Genomic DNA, 21,194 nt, shown 5'->3' with positions numbered 1-21,194 from the left:
GTTTTTTATTTTCTGAAGAGTTATACTAGCCGAAAAGGGAAGACAAGCCAAAATGAATGCTTGCTTAATTGGTTGGTCGGTTGTTTTTGTTTTACGGCATATCAACCCTTTTCAGGTTATTTAATGCCAAATCCAGTGATTTTGAAGAACAATTTTTTAATAGAGTATATTTTTTTTTTTTTTTAAAGTCAGTTGGAACCCTAACAGTTTGAATATTCCAAAAAACAATTTACAAAGTCCTTATTCCATGGAGTTTCAAAGAATGCTATTCTTACTATTCTTCTCATCAGAGTACAGAAAGAAATCAGCAAATTATATTTGTAGCAATGATAGAATTTGCTAGTTATGGCATTAAATGAAACCTCAGTTTATTTTATAAATTGTCAAGAAAAACAAGTGAAAAATGTTGTATATCTAAAAAAAAAAAAAATAAAATAAAATAAATAAATAAAAACAGATCGCGCATACTATTTCAGCTTGCATGAAGATTCTCTCAAGGTAATCCTAAAGGCGAAAATACTTCTTTAGAGAGAATGAAGTCAAAAATTAAATCCAGTGTAATGTTCATAGTTTAGTTGGAAAGTTTTCGAAGCAATAATATATTGAAATTTTTCGAAGCAATAATATAATGAAATAATGGAAATTGTTTTTTTGTACAAAGAAAAGTTGATCTCCAGTCAAGTGAGGTAAAAAAATAAAAATGACAGAAAAACAGCAGGTCATCTTCCATCGCTGGCTTAATTAGAAAACTTTTTCTTTAAATTATCTCAACTTGCTACATGAATACGCTATACGACATTCCCAAGAGATGTTTAGGAATAAAGAATGGCACTTCTAGCAGGATGGAGCACTTCCTCACTATCATCATGACGTAAGTCCAACGTTAACAAATTCCTAATGTAACCGCCCCCTTAAGTAAACACTTCATCAAATCTCCACACTAACGTAATGTACTTGCAATAACCCTTATCCCTGAGTGGCTTCCGGACCTTGATAAGTGGTGATCACTGTGTAAAAAAAAAAAAAGAAGAAAAAAAAAAGAGAGCATATCCTGATGGTCACCTGTGAAACAGATAGTTAGAACGAAGAGGAAGTGTCAAGTACTGTCTACGCTCACTGGATTTGACCCCCCCCCCCTGGATTTTTCTTTTTTTTGGGGGCGATGTGGGGAGGCATGTTAAACACAAGATTCACACCACAAAACGAGCTACAATGAAGGAGTTGAAAGCAACCATTGAAAGAAAATGGGTCAACATACCAATTCAACTGATTAGGAATGTTTTCGATTCAATCGGTGAGCGTTGTTAGCTGTTCATGGACCACAAGGGCCAATAATTTGAACACTTAATAATTAGCTGTTCACAGTATTTTGATGTATGAAACTTTTCTTTCTTATAATAAACCAGCAGGGGTGTCCAGTGTTGCCCGGGTGTTTGGAGGTGTATATATATATAAAAAAAAAAGTTTTGGTAGGTAGGTAGGCTCGAAACTGAAACCTTGAGGTGAAAGCGAAAAAAAAAAAAGCCTGACATCTTACCACGATGCAAGAAGGCAGAGTAATTGAGAATCGTTCAAAGTAAACAATTAAAAAGTTAAGAGAATGAGTTCATTTAATGGAACAGGTGCGTAAATTTAATGAGGTCAAACATCATGCCATAGAGGAATGAAATCACGCACTTAACTTTGGCTGCGAGCCAGTTTTTTGGTTTTGTTTTGTTTCCCCAAGAAAAGTGTCCAAATGAATAGCAATTGTCTGATATGACGGTTTTCACCGCAATGATCAAAGCTGATTGCTTTCTGGACGTCTCCGGCGGGAAAGTCAAGGAATTGATTTCATTTCAATTACTTTACTCCATTACATTCACTTTATATTAAAAAACTGAACAAACACGTGACAGAACGGAATAGCACGAATTTTATAAAAGTTGATCAAAATAAATCTAGAGACGACATCCCTTTGCAAATTGTAGATATTATGATCTAGGGGGTATATAAAAAGTTCTAAGACATAGAATCAAGTCTCCCCTTGCTGTTATTTCAGATCATTTGAAACCATAGTAGCAAATTTTAGTCTCCCCTCCATCAAGGCCAGAGGTTTTAGGGAAATATATACGACATGTTTCCTTTGACCACTGTACACTCATTAACCCTTATCCTTGAGTGTCCTCCAGGCCTTAATAAATGGTGACTCCTTTGTAAAAAAAAAAAAAAAATTTAAATGTACTATGTTGGTAATGACTATGGATGAAAATAAAGTATTTTGATTTTGGGGAAAAATTGAAAACTAAATGTCAGTATGGGGTCTGGCCCTTTGAGTCAAAATAAAAAAATGTTTTTTTACTTACCCCGGCATTCCCATCGTTCCAAGCGCAAGCGATAAAGAAAGATCTCCCATATCTGGTAGTTTCAGAAGTTTGCTATCATCGTTGACAACAGAATGAGAACGCCAACCCAGGTCAGCAACAACGTGTGTATCCACAGGGTATTTGGAATTATTGCTTTTTACAATCCTAGAAAAAAAAAAAAAGAAACGATTAAATGACAAAAGTTATTTTATTTCTGTAATTTAAGTTTTAATAAACAGGATAATACCCACGAAAAATGGCGATTTTAACTTCTTGATGTGTGGAATTTTATTGAGTTCTTGTTGAAAATTTCCCTTACATTTAAAAAACAAAAAAACAACAAAAACAATCAAAAAGAAAAAGAAAACTGTATGATGTATACGCATGTGATATAGCAAAAAAGATTTCAAATTTGATGGGGATATCCATGAATTTGACGCAGATATCCACGCGTTTGATGTGATTATCCACGAGTTTGACAAGATACACTTGGAGAAGGTCAGAGATTACATTGACTGAAACGTTGTGAAAATAACACTGAAGATGAAAACAATCGTCCGAAGAATTTAAATAAAAAATATTAATATATTATTTAATTGGAATTCATTATTGAGATGAGTATTATTTATTAATTTTTTTTATTCATTTCAGATTATTATCCTCATCTTAGTTGTTCGGGGCCCGTGGCGCAGTGGATAGAAACATTGAATTTCTATGGTTCAGGTGAGAATTGTCTGAAGATAGAGGTTTCAATCCTACCCAAAGCCGGCCAGAGGTTTACTTGGCCAAAACGTGGTGAGATGACAACAACTATGGAAGGCAGTGAATGCAGTTAGGAGATTTGGGGTTCCTATCCCATCGCGGTTACCACCTGACGAAGGCTAGAGGAATAGTTGGCCGAAACATCGTGAAACAACAACTAAGAAAGATGAGGATAATAGTTCGCAATAAATAAATTAATACAAAATACCAAGTCGGTTGCTTTTTCATTTGTGTCGCAGAAATGAAATTGTTCATGCAATTTACAGATTGGCCTCAAGTTAGGGTTAGGGTTAGGTTCGAATTAACAGCCCATATGATAGATTTCATGTTCCTATTTACAATGCCTCCCCACGGGACAGAGTTAAACACCAGGGTCGTTTTTTAATGTGTAGAAAAGGAACAAAAATAAAAATTGTCTCAGCCGTGAAGGAGTTCTCCTCCACTGACAGAGAACAAGAAATCGAAGTGTAGATCTGGAGAACAGATACTATACTTTGAGGTGTTTATTTGCTCCCCCACCGAGCAAATTAGGCATGAGGCCGATTTTTAAAGTGAGGAGTGAAGGGGAAATGGGGACCAACTCCCCGGGGAGTAGGGGAGCTGGATAGTGACAATTGCTATGAAGGGTTGCCCCTATATTGACCAAGGTCTTATATGTAGGGTTTTCCCCACATATGTTCTTTGCTTGCAGTATCTGCCGGAACAGATACTACACTTTGAGATATTAAATCCTTTATTCATGTTAAAAATACATTGAAAATCAACAATGAACAAAAAACTTAGGCACATGGCCAACTCAAAAGGGGGGATTGTGGGTGTCGTTGGTCATCCTTGTCACTCCAGAACTAAACAAAATCAAAAGTTTCTCCCAGCTAGTATCTTTCACCATAATACCGCATTCACCCTTTCATACTGGGGGACATCCTACTTAACTCCCAATTTACTACACTTTGATCTTGACTCAAAGGCCAAGAGTTATAAAGTTACGATAGATTTCATGTTAAATGGATCTAATTTGGGAATCCATGGAGACACTATGAATTAGATAAATAAATTACAAGTACCAGATAAAAGACAACCCCTCCGTAAAAAAACTCACCTTGCAACTTGAGTTCCAATCATTACATTGCCTTGTTCTTGAGGGAAAATTCTGAAATTTAAAATTAGAAAATAAAATTTAAAAAAGCAATAATGTTGTAAATCCACGAAAAGCTTTCAACAAAAAGTTACAGGTTACAGGTGAAACGTCACAGGTTATCATTTGAAGTAATTATTCGTTAAAAGATTACATAACTTTGATCATTCACAAGTCTCCGATTTAAGATCTTAATGTGCGTGTCTCAATGTTTTTTGGGTTTAGTGATTTTAACCCTAAACTGAGGACCAGTCTCTTAACGACCTGGATTCAGTGTGCGAGCAGAGCCGAGTCGATTATGCTTCATCTTATATTGGAAACGAAAGGGAAATAACTCCACCTTTAACAACGAAACAAGACAGAAAAAGGAAACAAAGACAAGGAAAGAATTCGACTCGCTCTTCTTTTTTTGTTTTCTTTTTGTGAAACAACAGACATTTATTTACAGGTACTTTCCAGAATAATGCCTTGTCTCTTTTTCAAAAGTCCTCTTGCACCCTAATGTGCTTAACAAAACTCTACAGTGTCGAACAGATGGTAATCCGTTCCTATCCGGCCATGTTCATGTCTTTTCCCGTCTCCCTCAAGGAGATAATGTTAGGTTTTTGCAACTCTTGCAAGGAGGTATCGATGTCCGCCTACATACAGCATCTTATAACTGGTGTGTCAACATGATTTGATTACTTAAGAGTTCAATTCAACACATTTGTTCACATTAGACTTTAAGACAACCATGTAGCAGTTAGCAAGGAAGTAACCTGTGGTAATGTGGTCTACAGATGGGAAATTCTTGGAAAGAAACTATTCACGGAAGTTCTATTTGGTTTTAAGTACACAGAAGTTGTTTGCAGTGGTGGTAGCTAGACAAGTACTTGCTATGAATGTTTTACAGGGAGGCAGAAATGGAGCAAAGAAAGACTAGTTATGTTTCTTCTGTGAAAGATTGATTTACAATTAATTCTAATTAAGCTTACCTCATATAAGGATCCACAGAAAGCCAAACTGCTTCACAAAGAATTTCTGGAGAAAAAAAAAAATTTTATTATTAAGAGCTTCAATTTTTTTTTTCATTTAAGGTAAGAATCAGGATTGTTGAATATGTAGGCCATTTGTACCAAGGAATCATTTTTACAAATGTGTGCACCCGACGACAAATACGAGAACATAAAATAATTATCAAATATAATCAAAAGTTCATTTGAATAAAAATTATGAACTTGACATAAGGCACCTGCACATGAAGAATTAACAAACTTGATCAATTGTCAAAAAAAAAGTTAAAAGTATGATTTTTGCAAACTCATTACACAGTTTGAGACATTTTAATTGCGCCCTTGTCATATTAAAGAACCTACTGCTGATTTTATATGACCGGCCTTTCAGCTTGTGTGGTAATAAAACTATTCAAATGCACTTGTGATGTTAGGCTATATAAGGTGTTAACTTTGGTCAAAATCATTTGTTTCTTCTTTAATCAGATTATTTTGATTATCAATACTTATCGAAGACTTTGACAAAAAAACAATCTGGCAGCGTTAAATTTGCATAAAGTTGAATTAGACAAATGTTAAAGAAGGTCACGGTCAGAGAAAAATGTGCAAACAAATTCCATATCAGCATTAAAAAATTATTAAATAAGGAATCATTTACATATATATATATATATATATATAAAAGCCAAAATGTGTGTGTGTATGTATGTATGTTCGCTTTTTGTATATGTCCGCGAAAGGCTTTTTTCCGAGCCAAAATGTGTGTGTGTATGTACGTATGTTCACTTTTTGTGTATGTCCGCGAAAGGCTTTTTCCCGAGCCAAAATGTGTGTGTGTATGTATGTATGTATGTACGTACGTATGTTCGCTTTTTGTGTATGTCCACGAAAGGCTTTTTTCCGAGCCAAAATGTGTGTGTGTATGTATGTATGCACGTATGTTCGCTTTTTGTGTATGTCTGCGAAAGGCTTTTTTCCGAGCCAAAATGTGTGTGTGTATGTATGCACGCATGTTCGCTTTTTGTGTATGTCCGCAAAAGGCTTTTTTCCGAGCTAAAATGTGTGTGTGTATGTATGTATGTATGTACGTATGTTCGCCTTTTGTGTATGTCAGCGAAAGGCTTTTTTCTAAGAAGCGATCAGTCAGCTCACCACTTCCGTAAACTTTTTATATCACGTCTAAATGATAATATCTAAGAGTTACGAACAGGGGTCGTGTGTGTATTTATTTGCCCGACTTTTACCAGCTCGCCGCGTCTTCGAAAACCGAATGATCTGGCTTGCAGCACAAAACTAGGTCAGACACCACGCCACTTCCTTGCACCTGTTTATTTCGCTTCATAAAAATTCACTTAACGCCCTTAGCAGTTCCTTTCCCTCGTGGCCAAGACGGTTAGGTGTCTGGCTTTTTCCCCCTTTCGTTTCCACCTTCACGTCAAGGCTTTGGGGTTCAATCCTACCTTCCTACTAAAACTTTTTTTCTTTTACATCTCCAAACACCCGGGCAACGCCGGGTACCCCCGCTAGTCTATATATATAAAAGTCAAAATGTGTGTGTTTGTGTATGCGTGTGTGTTTGTATCTGACAAAAGCTTTCGACAGAGGCAACGGATTTCCACAAGATCGATATAAATTTGAAGCTCGACATCTTGGACGACAAAATTCCTTCATCCTAAATTGGCCAGTTTTGAACAGGAAGGGGTAGCAAAATAAATCGTTCCTTCATGACAAGATAGCTTCTACGCATACGCAAATGACGTTAGAACTTGAATTAGTTTAAATATTAAAAGAAAAAAACGGCACAATCTTGTCTACGTCCTCTTAGCTCAGTTGATTAAAGTGCAGCGTCATTATCTAAAGGTTGTAAGTTCAATTTGTGATTGGAGATGTCTTTCTTTTTTTTTTTTTTCGATTTTTTAAAGTTTTAATATTGAAACAGAGTTATTTATGCCATTTTTCGCGTTCGCTGTTTTTTCCTTTTATTTTTCAGATTTTTTAAAGAAGTTTTAACATCGTTCGTTTTGCATCACATTCGTTTTTTTTGTTTTTTTTCCATCACGTTTTCTTTTTTTGTTTTTCCGATTTTAAGAAATTTTAACATCGTTTGTATCACGTTCGTTTTTTAAAATTTTTTTTCCAGTTTTTTTCTAAAGAAGTTTTAACATCGTTCGTTTTGTATCACATTCGTTTTTTTTTTGTTTTTTCCATCACGTTTTCTTTTTTTGTTTTTCCGATTTTAAGAAATTTTAACATCGTTTGTATCACGTTCGTTTTTTTTTTTTGTTTTTTTTTCCAGTTATTTTTTTTAAGTTTCAACATTGTTTTTGTTCATAATATTTAAACAGGGTTATTACTTCGTTTATTCTTTTGTTTTGATTTACCCCCCCCCCCAACACACACACACCTCTAAACACTCAGGCAACGCCAGGTATCCCTGCTAGTCTATAATACAATCTCAATCATCGGTTAGCGTGAATATGTATGTATGCAAGTCTGCCAAAAACTTTCGACAAACGCGACAAATCCTGACGAAGTTGGTATTGTTTTGAAGCTCGACATCTCAGACGACAAATATCGAAAAATTGGCCAAAAACATTCGTTCCTTCACTCTCAGCTGGGCAGTTTTCTACAAGAAGGGGGCGCTTTTTGCGGCAACATTTTCGCAAAGTCATCGTCTTGGTTGGATTGACTACACTTAATTTCAACGCTTCAATTTCCGGTCACGCAAATGGAGATATCCGCTAAGACGTCACTTTCTTTTTTTTAACCCTTTTTTTCATTTCTTCACCTTACGGGTTTAAACCTGCCTGTTACCATTTTTTTTTTTTTCAACAATTGTCTCTACCCAAATTGCCTACTGTTGTTTTGACCCCTCCCCCTTCCCGTTAGTTTAAAATAATTTGAAAAAAATGTTTAATTAGTGAAATACCATATTCTGTTGTACATGCATGCAAAAGTTGAATGTTAAAGAAGGTCAAGGCCAAAGAAAAATTTGTGAAAAAAATGTGAGCACATTCCCTATTCAACTCATTCTGGAAAAGATGACACGTTTTTCCTTCATCACTAAGTTCACACTGGCAGCGTGATATCAAATTACAAGCCGCTAAACTAGCATAAAGTTGAATTAGGAAAATGTTTAAGCCTAGATAGATACGTTTATTTAAACAAAAAACTGTTTGGCCTTTTAACCATTACAGTTTTTTACATTTAAAATAATTTGAAACAAAATAAATAAATAAATAAATGAATAAATAAATAATAAAAAAAAAAACAGTTTGGGTTTGTATTACTGTACACATAGATTCGAAAAAGTTGTCAAAAAACAAATATATAACAAATAAATGTTATCAAAGGCAAGATAAATTACTTTTCTACCAAACTGGATATAATTTTCGTGTTTTTATTCAATTTAACATGTTTATTCAACTCGAAAAGCATACAGTGTTTACCGATGTATTGGAAAATTCAAAATGGCGGCCGACTCTCTCTTTAACACGGTAAGTTCGGGAAAAGGTGTTATAAATAATAAACTAGACAAAATACTATTAAAAAACCACCGAATATATGTCAAGTTATGTCACGGTAACATATATTGAGCGAATTTCTAACAGTATTTTGTCTAGTTTATTATTTATTACACCTTTTTCCGAACTTACCGTGTTAAAGAGAGAGTCGGCCGCCATTTTAAATTTTCCAATACATCGGTAAACACTGTATGCTTTTCGAGCTGAATAAACATGTTAAATTGAATAAAAACACGAAAATTATATCCAGTTTGGTAGAAAAGTAATTTATCTTGCCTTTGATAACATTTATGTGTTATATATTTGTTTTTTGACAACTTTTTCGAATCTATGTGTACAGTAATACAAACCCAACAGTTTAATGAAATATCATATTACGTTGTACATACATGCGGGAGTTGAATTAGGCAAATCTTCACAATAAAAAAAATATGTGAAAAAAATTCCATTCATTTCGGCGTTTCCCGTTTCATATGTACGACGAAACCTTTGAATATTATTTTGATGTCGACAAATCGATTTTTTCCTTTTTAATATGTGGTTTTATGCAAAAACAACAGTACTTAATTAATTGTCATGTCGAAAATAGTAATGTATCCAAAAATTACGAAAATTCATCGAGTAGAAAATTATTTACCGTTAAAAGTAATTTTACGGAAATTGAGGGAAATTACACTCCAACATTTCGATTTTAAATCAAGTTAGTATTACGCTTGTAAACTTGAGAAAAGCATGGTTGAAATGTGTCAATATTATCTAAAAACAAAATGGCGATTGAATTTAACCTGATGTTGTGTAAAATTTTAAAAAACTTTTAAAAAATGTTACGTTTGGATACTGGTATAGCTTTTGAGCCAGATGAAACTGATTTTTGACCACACAGAAATAAAATTTTTGAAGAACATTTGTCTCTGAAAAGTTGTGTAGTGGTTTTTCGCTATTAAATGTGTAAGACGTACTTCACATTTTTTTTTAATGAATAAAAACTTGTGTGAATTAAATAATTTGGTTGTAGAATGATAATGATATGCTGTTCTGAGAGTGAAAATATTACAATTTGAAAATGCCAGAAAAGATTGAATCAAAATAAACCGTTAAAATAAAACGAGGTGGCAATTCAACACAATGAAAAATAATAATTTGAAAAATGAGAAAAATTGAAAGGAAAATCATTAAAAGAATGAAAGAAAAAAAAAAGAATGAAAGAAAAAATGAAAGAAAAAATGAAAGAGAAAATGAAAGAAAAAAATGAAAGAAAAAAATGAAAGAAAAAAATGAAAGAAAAAAATGAAAGAAAAAATGAAAGAGAAAATGAAAGAGAAAATGAAAGAAAAAAATGAAAGAGAAAATGAAAGAAAAAAAAAGAATGAAAGAAAAAAATGAAAGAGAAAATGAAAGAAAAAAAAAGAATGAAAGAAAAAAATGAAAGAAAAAAATGAAAGAAAAAAATGAGAGAAAAAAATGAAAGAAAAAAATGAAAGAAAAAAAATGAAAGAAAAAAATGAAAGGAAAACATGAAAGGAAAAAATGAAAGAAAAAAATGAAAGAAAAAAATGAAAGAAAAAAATGAAAGAAAAAAAATGAAAGAAAAAAATGAAAGGAAAAAATGAAAGGAAAAAATGAAAGGAAAAAATGAAAGGAAAAAATGAAAGGAAAAAATGAAGGAAAAAATGAAGGAAAAAATGAAGGAAAAAATGAAAGAAAAACATTATGAAAGAAAAACATTATGAACGAAAAACATTATGAACGAAAAACATTATGAACAAAAAACATTATGAACGAAAAACATTATGAAAGAAAAACATTATGAAAGAAAAACATTATGAAAGAAAAATAAATAATAAAAAAAACATGTTTATATATAAAATAGTGTATGTATATTGTTCATTATGTGTAACGTGTGTATATATATTTTTATGTGTATATATATTGTTTATTATGGTATAAATGTATACACAAATATTGTTTATTACTTAAAAAGAATTTATTTTAATCCAAAAAAAGCATATTTTATGGTCTGTATCCATGTCATCTTGATGAACTCAATAGTGCACGCACAAAAAAAAAGGCAGATTTAAAATTCAAAGTCGGTTAAATGTAACATTTTCTCATAATGACAATCTGGTAAGTGATGGGAGCAGTAATAAGTGGGCTGCTACAGTCATTAATTTGGGCAGAAGAAGAAACAGCAACACTAACCATAGCAGATTTAACCGACTTCCTCCAAAGGAAGAAGTTCCATGGGAATATGGAATTCACAAGTGGCCCCCAGTTGCATGTATATCCCCGTTAGGGGAGATGATGACGTGACGTTAGGTTTCTGGAACTCTTGCAGGGAGGTGTCGATGTCCTCCTAGATACAGCGCTATGAATTCCCAAATTGGTCACCCATTTGGTACTGACACGACTCAATGTTGCTTAACTTCAGTGATCTAACGAGAACCGGTGTGAAAAAACGAGGGGGCGAGGGAGAACCATCAGTGCTGATGACTCTTCAACTGTAAATTTTGAGATGTTTTATCTGTTTTAACTTGTTCAAATAAATCACGTATTACATAAATTCCTTTGTAACCTATAAAAAAAAATGTGTCACTGCTAAGTATGTGGGATAAACAAATATGTTTCATTTTGTTTGCGGTTAGTTTTGATAAATACGCTAGCAGGCCACCTGGCATTACCTGGTTTGTAAGATATTTTTAAATATGATATTTTAATTCATGCAGACTATGTATTTATTATTAGAGACTTAATCCACAATAAATTGTAGTCTACATTACACTGTAGAGAACCTACTGTTGATTTTTTGATATATAATCGCTTGAATTAAAGTTTAAAATGCAAAAGTCAATTATCATGTTTCAGTTGTGCCTTAAACAGAAACATTCATTTTGAATGCGCACATGTCATATCAAAGAACCTACTGTTGATTCTACATGCTTCGTATTTCTGCTTGTGAGATGATAAAACTTCTCAAATGCACTTGTGATGTTAGGCTGTATAAGGTGTTAACTTTGGTCAAAATCGACTGTTCGTTCTTTCAGATTTTTTCTATTATTGATTATTGACATTTATCGAAGACATTTCGATACACAACCTATTTAACACTGCCAGACACATAAAATACATTTGTGTGTAACTTCGGTCAAAATCTCCTGTTCCTTCTTTCATCAGACTATTTTGATTATCGATACTTATCGAAGACATTCTGATGCTAAACTTATCTGAGAACACTGCCAGGCATATACAGTAGCTTCCTGTGAAATTTCATAATAATCGCCCCAGCCATTTTTGAGTCCATAGAGAACGAAGTCACAGACACACAGACAAACTTCCTTTGATATAATATAGTCGAGATAGAGATATCTATAGCTACATGAATTTTCATTAAGGGTTTCTATCTAAATATAACGCATATTTGGACTTTTTATGCATAGGGACATATTTAAATCATAGCAAATTTAGCCACAAACATTTTTTATATTCCTCCCCCTTTTAGTTGACATCACAGAAATCAATGCTTATCAAGGTCCAAAGACCACTTGAGGATAAGGGTTAATGAGTTTATCAAGTGAACAGTGAGACAATATAATGTTAGGCTGTATAAGGTGTTGACTTTGGTCAAAATCGCCTGTTCGTTCTTTCATCAGATTTTTTCAATTATTGATATTTACACGCACAAAGTTTATACATACATATATATATATATATATATATATATATATATATATATATATAGCTTAATGTAAAAGGAAAAGAGAAAGATCAATTCCACAAAAGGAAACTTATCCGGATAATGCCAAGCTCAACAATAATTATTGGAGCTTATACAGTAGGACAACATCCCCGCATTCCCCCCATGCTATCTAGCACCTTCTCTACTCTTCTGATGAGAAGCAATAGGCTTCGAAATACCCTGGCATAAAGAGTCCCTTCTACCCCCCCCCCAAACTTTGCCTGTATTCCATTATTCAATAAATGATCCATTCTATATATATATATCTATATATCTATCTATATATCTATATATATATATCTATATATATATATATATATATATATATATATATATATATATATTAAGTAATGTGATTTACATTTTAAAAATTTTTAAAAATTTTTTTTAAAAAATTTAAAATTTATTATATATCTAAATTACAACGAGCATTTCCTGTATTTTAATTAAACTAGCAATTTCACTGTTACATTAAAATACACTTAGCTCTTTAGACTATTAGTCTAATCTCCTTTAAATTATATATATATATATATATATATATATATATATATATATATATACACACACACACACACACACTTGCAGGCCACCCGGCATTGCCTGATCATAAAATACATTTAAAAATGATATTTTAATTCATGCAGATTACGTATTTATTATTATAGAGACAATTCTCTATTGAATATTATATTGTACCTAATATAAAGGATGGGACACTAAAATTGTCGCCATAAAAAAGATGACACAATTCCATTTCCATTTGATAAAAACGGTTTTCTTTTTTTTGTTGCAGACCACCTACTAGTTGGCCAGTTGTGTACAAATTCCAAGAGTGATTAAAAGCCTTCTATCATGTCTGAAAGTGACACCATGTTCAACGAGCGAGATCGAAGATGCGCCATTGTGCAACTCATTACCGATCCAAGTTATGACAATAGGACCATTACCAGCATTCTCAAAATGCAGCTCTGGATGGCCACGAATAACAGGGACGTGTCCAGAATAATGAAAAATGTTCCGGCCACGGTTATGGTCTTTGGTGTGGTTTCAAGTGAGAGCCACATCATGCAACCTCACATCTTCGAAGTTGGCTTGAAAGTCAACACCAAAGTGTACCTGGATGTGCTGAAGAGTATGGCGATTCCCTGGTACAATTAAATAGCTGCTGCCAGCACCTGGGTGTGGCAGGTCACCCATTGAACCCCCACCGGCCACCCTCCGTCCGGCCAATGTAAACGCAGAATTTTTGTGAAATATTAATCAGTACTCTGCTCGATGAGTGTCGGCACGTTACTTATGGAAAAACGGGTAATTAAACTGCAGAAGCACCTGTTAAGCCACACAAGTTCTATAATTGAATCCCCCACCACCCAAAATGAAGAACGAAACATATAAAAATGTTTGGTGCTGATGTTTTTGTAAACCACTTATAAAAGCTTTGTTTAAAATGCATTAAAAACTATGTAAGACAAAAAAAATCCCCCCACCCCAAAGTACTATAATGTATTTTTTTTTAAATTTTGTTTTAGACAACTTTTTCTTCGAATTTTAAATTGTCTGCCAATGAAAAAAAACAAGTCTTTCCGACATTACCCCCACTCCCACTTGGAGCGCTTTTCTTCTTTTTCATATAATTTTAAACAAAAGATTCGTACGCCATGTGAAAAGGCAGTTTGCGACGTGAAGGCATATTCAACAGCTGTTGTTTATGTGTGCTTGTGCGTAGCGTAAACGGAAGCTGTAAAATAGCAGAAAATAGTCCCTGGGTTCAGGGGTCCATACCTGTACGAAATTCTGCAGAAATAAGCAAGCATTTTATTGAGCAGTTTCTTCGCCCACGGAATTATTTTATCCAATCAGATTGCATGTTATAACTAACTGCCGAGAATGTTCTTTGGCGCCAATATTCCCTTTTTCAGATCATAATCCAAAAAGACGCAGAGTTGGACAGACGTGAATTTCTCACTCGAATCGAGGCAGCGAAAAATACTTTGTTGCTTGGAGAGGTTTTAATGCCTAAATGTGGAGCGGAACATTATTATTTCAATTACCAATGCCCCTAAGTAGGACAAATTATATTTGCACGCTTGTTCTACAATTTGATGTCTGTCAAGACAAAATTAAGGTCTATGGTTTGACCTGCTTGTCCGCCATAGGAATGACTCGAAGGACACCTCGTGGATACCCAGCTAGCAGTATCCATCTTGGAAGTCATCTTAACACTCCAACTTGCGCATTCTTCGTCAGCGGGAATTCAACTCAGTCTTTACCGAAGACGAACTATTATTCCCTTCGGGAACGTTACCCACCCATAGTGGCAGATAGCCGAAGATGACGCATCTTCTGCTGGGGGGGGGGGGCAAAAACCTCGTAAGAGAAAATCTCACATACCATGCTAACAGTAAATTTGCGATGGGTTTGATTATCAGATTCGTTGTCAGCGACCTCGATTACCCCTAAAAAAAAAAACTAAATTAGAGTGGTCGGTGATCTGTTGTAGCGTATTGCTATATTTACTAATTATAACTTTTTTTTCAAACAAAACTTTAATAAAACGGGGATGAAAAAAAAAAAAAAAAAAAAGCGGCGTTTTTTCTTTTCTTTTTTTTTGCAGAACAAAGCTTATAATATCAATAGCACCAACATCTAGTTTTCAACATAAATAATAAAGGTATTTTTTTATGATCTGAGCTTAGTATAAACACCCTCCCAAGGCCCTCATATTAAGAACGGCTTTAGGAATAGACACCTCCAACCTCGAAAGCCATTCTTAACATGAGGAGGTTGAGGGTGTCGGTACTTGTACAGTTTAATCAAGACATTAAAAAATGAAAATATCGAAAAAAGTTTAAATTCATAACGTATCCGTTATGAAATGAAGTTCTCCAAAAACAAAAAAATTTCACTTAATTTCATCAAATAGTTTTTGTTTTACAGCGAAAAAACAATTATTTATGATACCGAGCAAAAGGTTAGCATTGTGATAAATTTTGGGTACTTATACAGTTTAATCAAGACATTAAAGAATGAAAATATCGAAAAAAAAAAAGGTTAAATTGCACGTATCTGTTATGGAATGGTTTGGTTTGGTTTGGTTTGGTTTTACGGCATATCAACCTTTTTTTTTTTTTGGTTATTTAATGCAGAGTTCCAATTTTTTTTTTTTTGGAATAGATATTTTAATTTAATCAGTGAGTCAAATCAGACTTTTTGTATCATTAGGTGATCTGCTTCCTTCCTTTTTTTGGGGGGGTGGGGGGTGGGGTGTAAAGTTGGATTGAATTAAAGTTATATTCTTTTATATAGATTTACTTTTTTCAGAAATGTTATGGAATGAAGTTCTTCGAAAAATAAATTTCACTTAATTTCATTGAGTAGTTTTTGTTTTACAGCGAAAAAACTAATTTATTATGATACCGAGCAAAAGGTTCGATTCTTAGGAAGAAAAGCTAGTATTAAAGATGGGGAGGGAGTGTCGGTGCTTTAAACTGAGTTATCTCCCCGTGGCGTTTCTAAAATCCAAACAAAAAGTTTAAAAATCCAAGATGTCTGCCTTTAACGTGCTGTCATAAAAACGTGTTTTTCCACTGTAAAAAAAAAAAAAAAAAAAAGTCAAAAGTGAAATTTTGGTACTCCTTGGGCGTTGAGTTCCATGGCGACCAGCAGAAAAATTTAATGGGTAAATGTTTATTTTAACTACAACAGCACACCAACCAATAAAATTTGTTTTGTCTTTTTTCTCGGTTTTCGGGGGTCGCTGACAACGAATCTGATATTCAAATCCGTCACAAATTTACTGTTTGCATGGTATTAACCCCTGAACCCTCGCACTATTTTGTGCCAACTCACCGGCACCGCCATGTGTCAGAAATTTCGTGAAAATAGTGAATAATTCCACCCCATCTTTCCAAGCTTATAACTCCTCGAAAAATGTAATTCAAGCTCTAATTTTTTTTTTCAATTAAAGGAGTAAGGACCAAGGTTTTATTTAAAAAAAAAAAACAAAACAAAACAATGTGTTTTTTTTTTTTTAAAAAGGTTTTAAACTTCGGACTTTACAGGTAAATTTCTAAAAAACTGATTTTTTTTGTTTGTTTTAAATTTGAATATATTATTTATTGACCTTTTCTCTTCAATTTGTGATATATAAACCTATTAAACATAAATTAATTATTTACTTTTTAATAGACATTTCAAAATGAGAGGCGTAAATTATTCGACCCCCTATCTTTCTAAGCTTATAACTCCTCGAAAAATGTAATTCAAGCCCTAATTTTTTTTTCAATTAAAGGAGCAAGGACCAAGGTTTCATTAAAAAAAAAAAAAAAAGACAAAAAGAAAAAATGTGTTCTTATAAAATAAGGTTTTAAACTTCGGACTTTACAGGTAAATTTCTAAAAAACTGATTTTTTTTTTTGTTTTAAATTTGAATATATTATTTATTGACCTTTTCTCTTCAATTTGTGATATATAAACCTATTAAACATAAATTAATTATTTACTTTTTAATAGACATTTCAAAATGGGGGGGGCGTGAAAATGGGGGGGGGGCGTGAAAATGGGGGGGCGTGAATTTAAAAAAAACGTTTGTCTAAAATATTATATTCGGTTTATTGGAAAGAACATAAAATTTCACATTGACCCTGAAAATATCGTAAAAATAGAATCAATAGAAAAATTTTGATAGATTTTTAAAATTTAAAAATTTAAAAATATTGAGTTTAAAAATTGAAAAATATTGAGTTCGGAAAATTCATTACTGTTTTAAAAAAAAAATAAAAATATTTTTATTACTTTTAAAACAACTGTAATAGTTTATTTTGGAAGTATAATCCATAAAGAAAATAAATAACCCACTTTTAACAGAGAAATTACGAGTTTTTTATATTTTATTCGCAGTTTCGTGTTAGGGGTGTCAAAAATTCCTACAAAAATTCTGATACTGCTACGCCATCACTTATGCTATTTTTACATGATGCGTTCACGCATGGACGGTGGTAAATAAATAAATAAATAATTAAAAAAACGAAAAATAAAAATGCTTTTGCAAACTGCTCATGAAAACTTAATTGTTTAGATCAATTAAAAAAGCATCAAAAACTACGTAACACAGAAAAATGGGTGCTTGAGCATTTATTGAACTGTTATTTTTAAATAGTATTTTCAAGTTAAATTAAAGTTTTACAATATTTTTATTTTATTAATTTGTTAACTGAAAGTACAGAAGAGTTACAAAACACCCTCCTCTCCCCATGTTAAGAATGGCTTTCAAAATAATAGCGTTATTATTTCAGCACGGTTCAATAAGTGCATAACTGCACAAGTAAGGAAAAATGAACCACATTTTGTTTTTGAAAACTTTCCTGTTATTTTAAATGTCTGCTAAAAAATTCTTCCGTGATGCGACAAGTCACCTTACTACGCGCGTCCATGCACACACATCATGTAAGAATAGTAGAAACGATGGCGGTGAGTTGGCATAAAATAGTGCGAGGGTTCAGGGGTTAATGCCATGCAAACGGTAAATTTGCGACGGGTTTGAATATCAGATTCGTTGTCAACGACCCCGAAAACCTAAATAACAACAAATTTTATTGGTCGATGTTCTGTTGTAGTTAAAGTAAACATTTACCCGTTAAATTTTTCTGCTGGTCGCTATGGAAAATTCAAAATGGCGCCCGACTCTCTCTCGGAGAGGGTAAGTTTGGGAAAAGGTATTATAAATAATAAACTAGACAAAATACTGTTAGAAATTCGCTCAATATATGTTACCGTGACATAACTTGACATATATTCGGTGGTTTTTTAATAGTATTTTGTCTAGTTTATTATTTATAAAATCTTTTCCCAAACTTACCGTGTTAAAGAGACAGTCGGGCGCCATTTTGAATTTTCTAATACATCGGTAAACACTGTATGTTTTTCGAGCTGAATAAACATGTTACATTGAATAAAAACACAAAAAATATATCCAGTTTGGTAGAAAAGTAATTTATCTTGCCTTTGATAACATTTATTTGTTATATATTTGTTTTTTGACAACTTTTTCGAATCTATGTGTACAGTAATACAAACCCCTCGAAAGTCCAAAGAATGAAAAAAATATTCTGTTGTCACAACCCTAATAATAACAAAATAATCCGAAAAGCGCAAAGCCAAAATAAAAGAAAAACAAGGCTACACACGCCAAAATTCTTTACTTTCTTTTCAGATTAATGAACGCTTCCTGGGACCGGTGCGTATTTCGCTATCGGGGCCTCGGCTTCACAAGTGAACTTTTTTCCTTTTTCGCACGTGTGAAAATAGAAATATATTAGTTGTTTTTAAAGTATATCAAACAATGAGCTTACCACCATCTTTGAGTGTTTCGGGTAGTTCTTCGGTTTGTAATATCAGATCAGAAGGCTGCGGGTTGCCATCAAAATGTTTGGCAAGGATCCACTTTTTAGCAACAACCATTTCGATCGACTTTCTTGTTTGACACTCGAAGCTGATTTTGGAGAAGAAAGAAATACCGCGCGTAAAGTTATTTTTAGATCTTTCTAAGGGAGATAACTTTAAAGTGATTTTTTTTTTCTTTAAAATATGACAGGAAAAAAATAACTATGGCCGGCGGTTAATGAAAGGGAGGGGCCTAATCTTAGAAAATAAAGTCACAACCAAACAACGGCAGATGACGTAGAGAGAAAGAGAGAGAGAGAGAGAGAGAGAGAGAGAGAGAGTAGATATCTCACTGCTGATGCTATTCTCTATCTATATAAGAGCCAGGTACGTCCAAGGATGGAGTACTGTTGTCACATCTGGGCAGGAGCTGCTAGAAAGGACTTATCCTGCCTTGATAGAGTTCAAAATAGACTTCGTAGCCTCGTAGGAGATGTCCTTTTCTCTTCCTTGCAACCTCTATCTCACAGAAGAGATGTTGCAAGTTTGTCTCTACTTTATCGTTATTTTCATGGCAAGTGCTTGATTGAGCTCCAATCTATGCCCTCCCCTCACCAAACTTTCACAACAAACACTCGTCTAGCAGAAAATACTATCACTAATTTCCCCCACTTTATCTGTGCCTAAACCTAAACATAGATTCCGTGAGCAAAGCTTCTTTCTTAGAACTGCACGCCTATGGAATTGTCTTCCGTTTTCCTGCTTTCCAGCTGACTACAATATGGTACAAAGTGTAGTATCTGTTCTTCAGATGCTGCACTTCTATTTCTTGTTCTCTTTCGGTGGAGGAGAAATCTTTCACGACTGAGACAATTTTTATTTTTGTACCTTTTCTCCACGTTAAAAAACGACCCTGGTGTCTAACTCTGTCCCGTGGGGAGGCATAGTAAATAGGTACAATATGGTTGTCTTCAAGTCTAACGTAAACAAGTTTTTGATGAGCCGTTCCCTATAAGTTAACAAATTTACCGAATCTCCATTACTAACGATTACTATATTGTCCAATTTCTACTGTGCACTCTTTAACCCTTATCCTCGAGTGGCCTCTTGGCCTTGATAAGTGGTGATGCCTGTGTAAAAAAAAAAAACAAAAAAGAAATAGGGAGATGGAGTGAAGAAGAGACGTTGTCTCTGCTCTATCGTTATTTCCATGGCAAGTGCTTGTTTGAGCTTCAATCTATGGTCCCACCTTGTTAAACCTTCACTCGTCTAGTTACAACCACTATCAACAATTTCCCTTACTTCCTACCTGAGCCTAAATCAAAAACGCAAATTCCATGAGAAAAGCTTCTTTTCTAGAACTGTTCTGTTCCGCTGGCCTGCTTTCCAGCTGATTACAATATGGTCATCTTCAAGTTTAATGTAAACAAATTCTTGTTGAGCCGTCCCCTTAAATAACCACATTCTATCTAATTTCCACCACTGTTGTCCCAGTGACCATCTTACACTTATTAACCCTTATCCTCGAGTGGCCTTCAGGCCTTGATAAGTTGTGACTCCTTGTAAAAACAAATAAAAAACTACCCCATGAATTGTCACATTGTTGACATTTCAGATGGCTAAAAGTAAAGATCGACGGCACGGGACAGAGTTAGACACCAGGGTCGTTTTTTAACGTGGAGAAAAGGTACAAAAATAAAAATTGCCTCAGTCGTGAAGGATTTCTCCTCCACCGAAAGAGAACAAGAAATAGAAGTGCAGCATCTGAAGAACAGATACTACACTTTGTACCATATTGTATTAAGAGAATGCAATAAAAATAGGTGCTTGTGCAGATAAGTGATATTTTAAAATAACGCATTTCAGGTGGAAACATTATTACGTACTTACGTGTCATGTTAAAATTAGTATAGATTCCCAAAATTACGAAAATGATTCGTAGTAAAAATAGAATTTATCGAATTATCGAGTTTTATCATATGTTTTAGTGTGGAAGAGTTGTTAGACCAATTCAGTGCGGTGAACTGACTTATCTCTGTTGACTTAAATTGACTTAAATTAAGGGTCTGCCATTTCTAAACAAAATATAATTGAAAATGATTTTTGGTCCCTCCGACAAAAGGAGGGTGGACCTGTAAATTCACTCTTGTTCGTTCATCCGTTCGTCTGTCCGCACTTTTCTCAATAACCACGCCTTGGAATTTTTTCAAATTTTGCACAAACATTAAACATGATATGAGTAAAAAAGTAACAGAATGGATTTTCCAGGAAAAATCCAGTTGCCCCAGTAGAGGTGCCTTTCGGGTCAAAATGGCTAAA

At 33.7% G+C, this 21,194-nt stretch overlaps 1 protein-coding gene across 2 annotated transcripts in view; it reads right to left on the bottom strand.

The window, feature by feature from the left end:
• LOC145260682 (prostaglandin reductase 1-like) overlaps window positions 1-19,052 on the bottom strand; it is a 34,215-nt gene extending 15,163 nt beyond the window's left edge. Inside the window, exons 1-4 of one of the 2 annotated variants that reach the window (XM_080119064.1) lie at window positions 18,845-19,052; window positions 5,217-5,262; window positions 4,207-4,257; window positions 2,346-2,510 (exon numbers count right to left, since the gene is read on the bottom strand). In XM_080119064.1, the coding sequence (XP_079975190.1) occupies window positions 2,346-2,510; window positions 4,207-4,257; window positions 5,217-5,262; window positions 18,845-18,953 (371 nt within the window). In that variant the 5' untranslated portion in view covers window positions 18,954-19,052. Of the gene's footprint in view, window positions 1-2,345; window positions 2,511-4,206; window positions 4,258-5,216; window positions 5,263-10,957; window positions 11,094-18,844 lie in introns of those variants that run through there. The other variant, XM_080119063.1, reaches the window with a different exon arrangement.
• Window positions 19,053-21,194: the final 2,142 nt, after the last annotated feature.

The sequence above is a fragment of the Euprymna scolopes genome, chromosome 36 (assembly GCF_053919585.1).
Source record: "Euprymna scolopes isolate OS-2025 chromosome 36, ASM5391958v1, whole genome shotgun sequence".
In the NCBI taxonomy this organism is placed as follows: Eukaryota; Metazoa; Mollusca; class Cephalopoda; order Sepiida; family Sepiolidae; genus Euprymna; species Euprymna scolopes.
The sequence above is the reverse complement of the archived record's forward strand: the minus strand, read 5'-3'. Positions and strand labels throughout refer to the sequence as shown.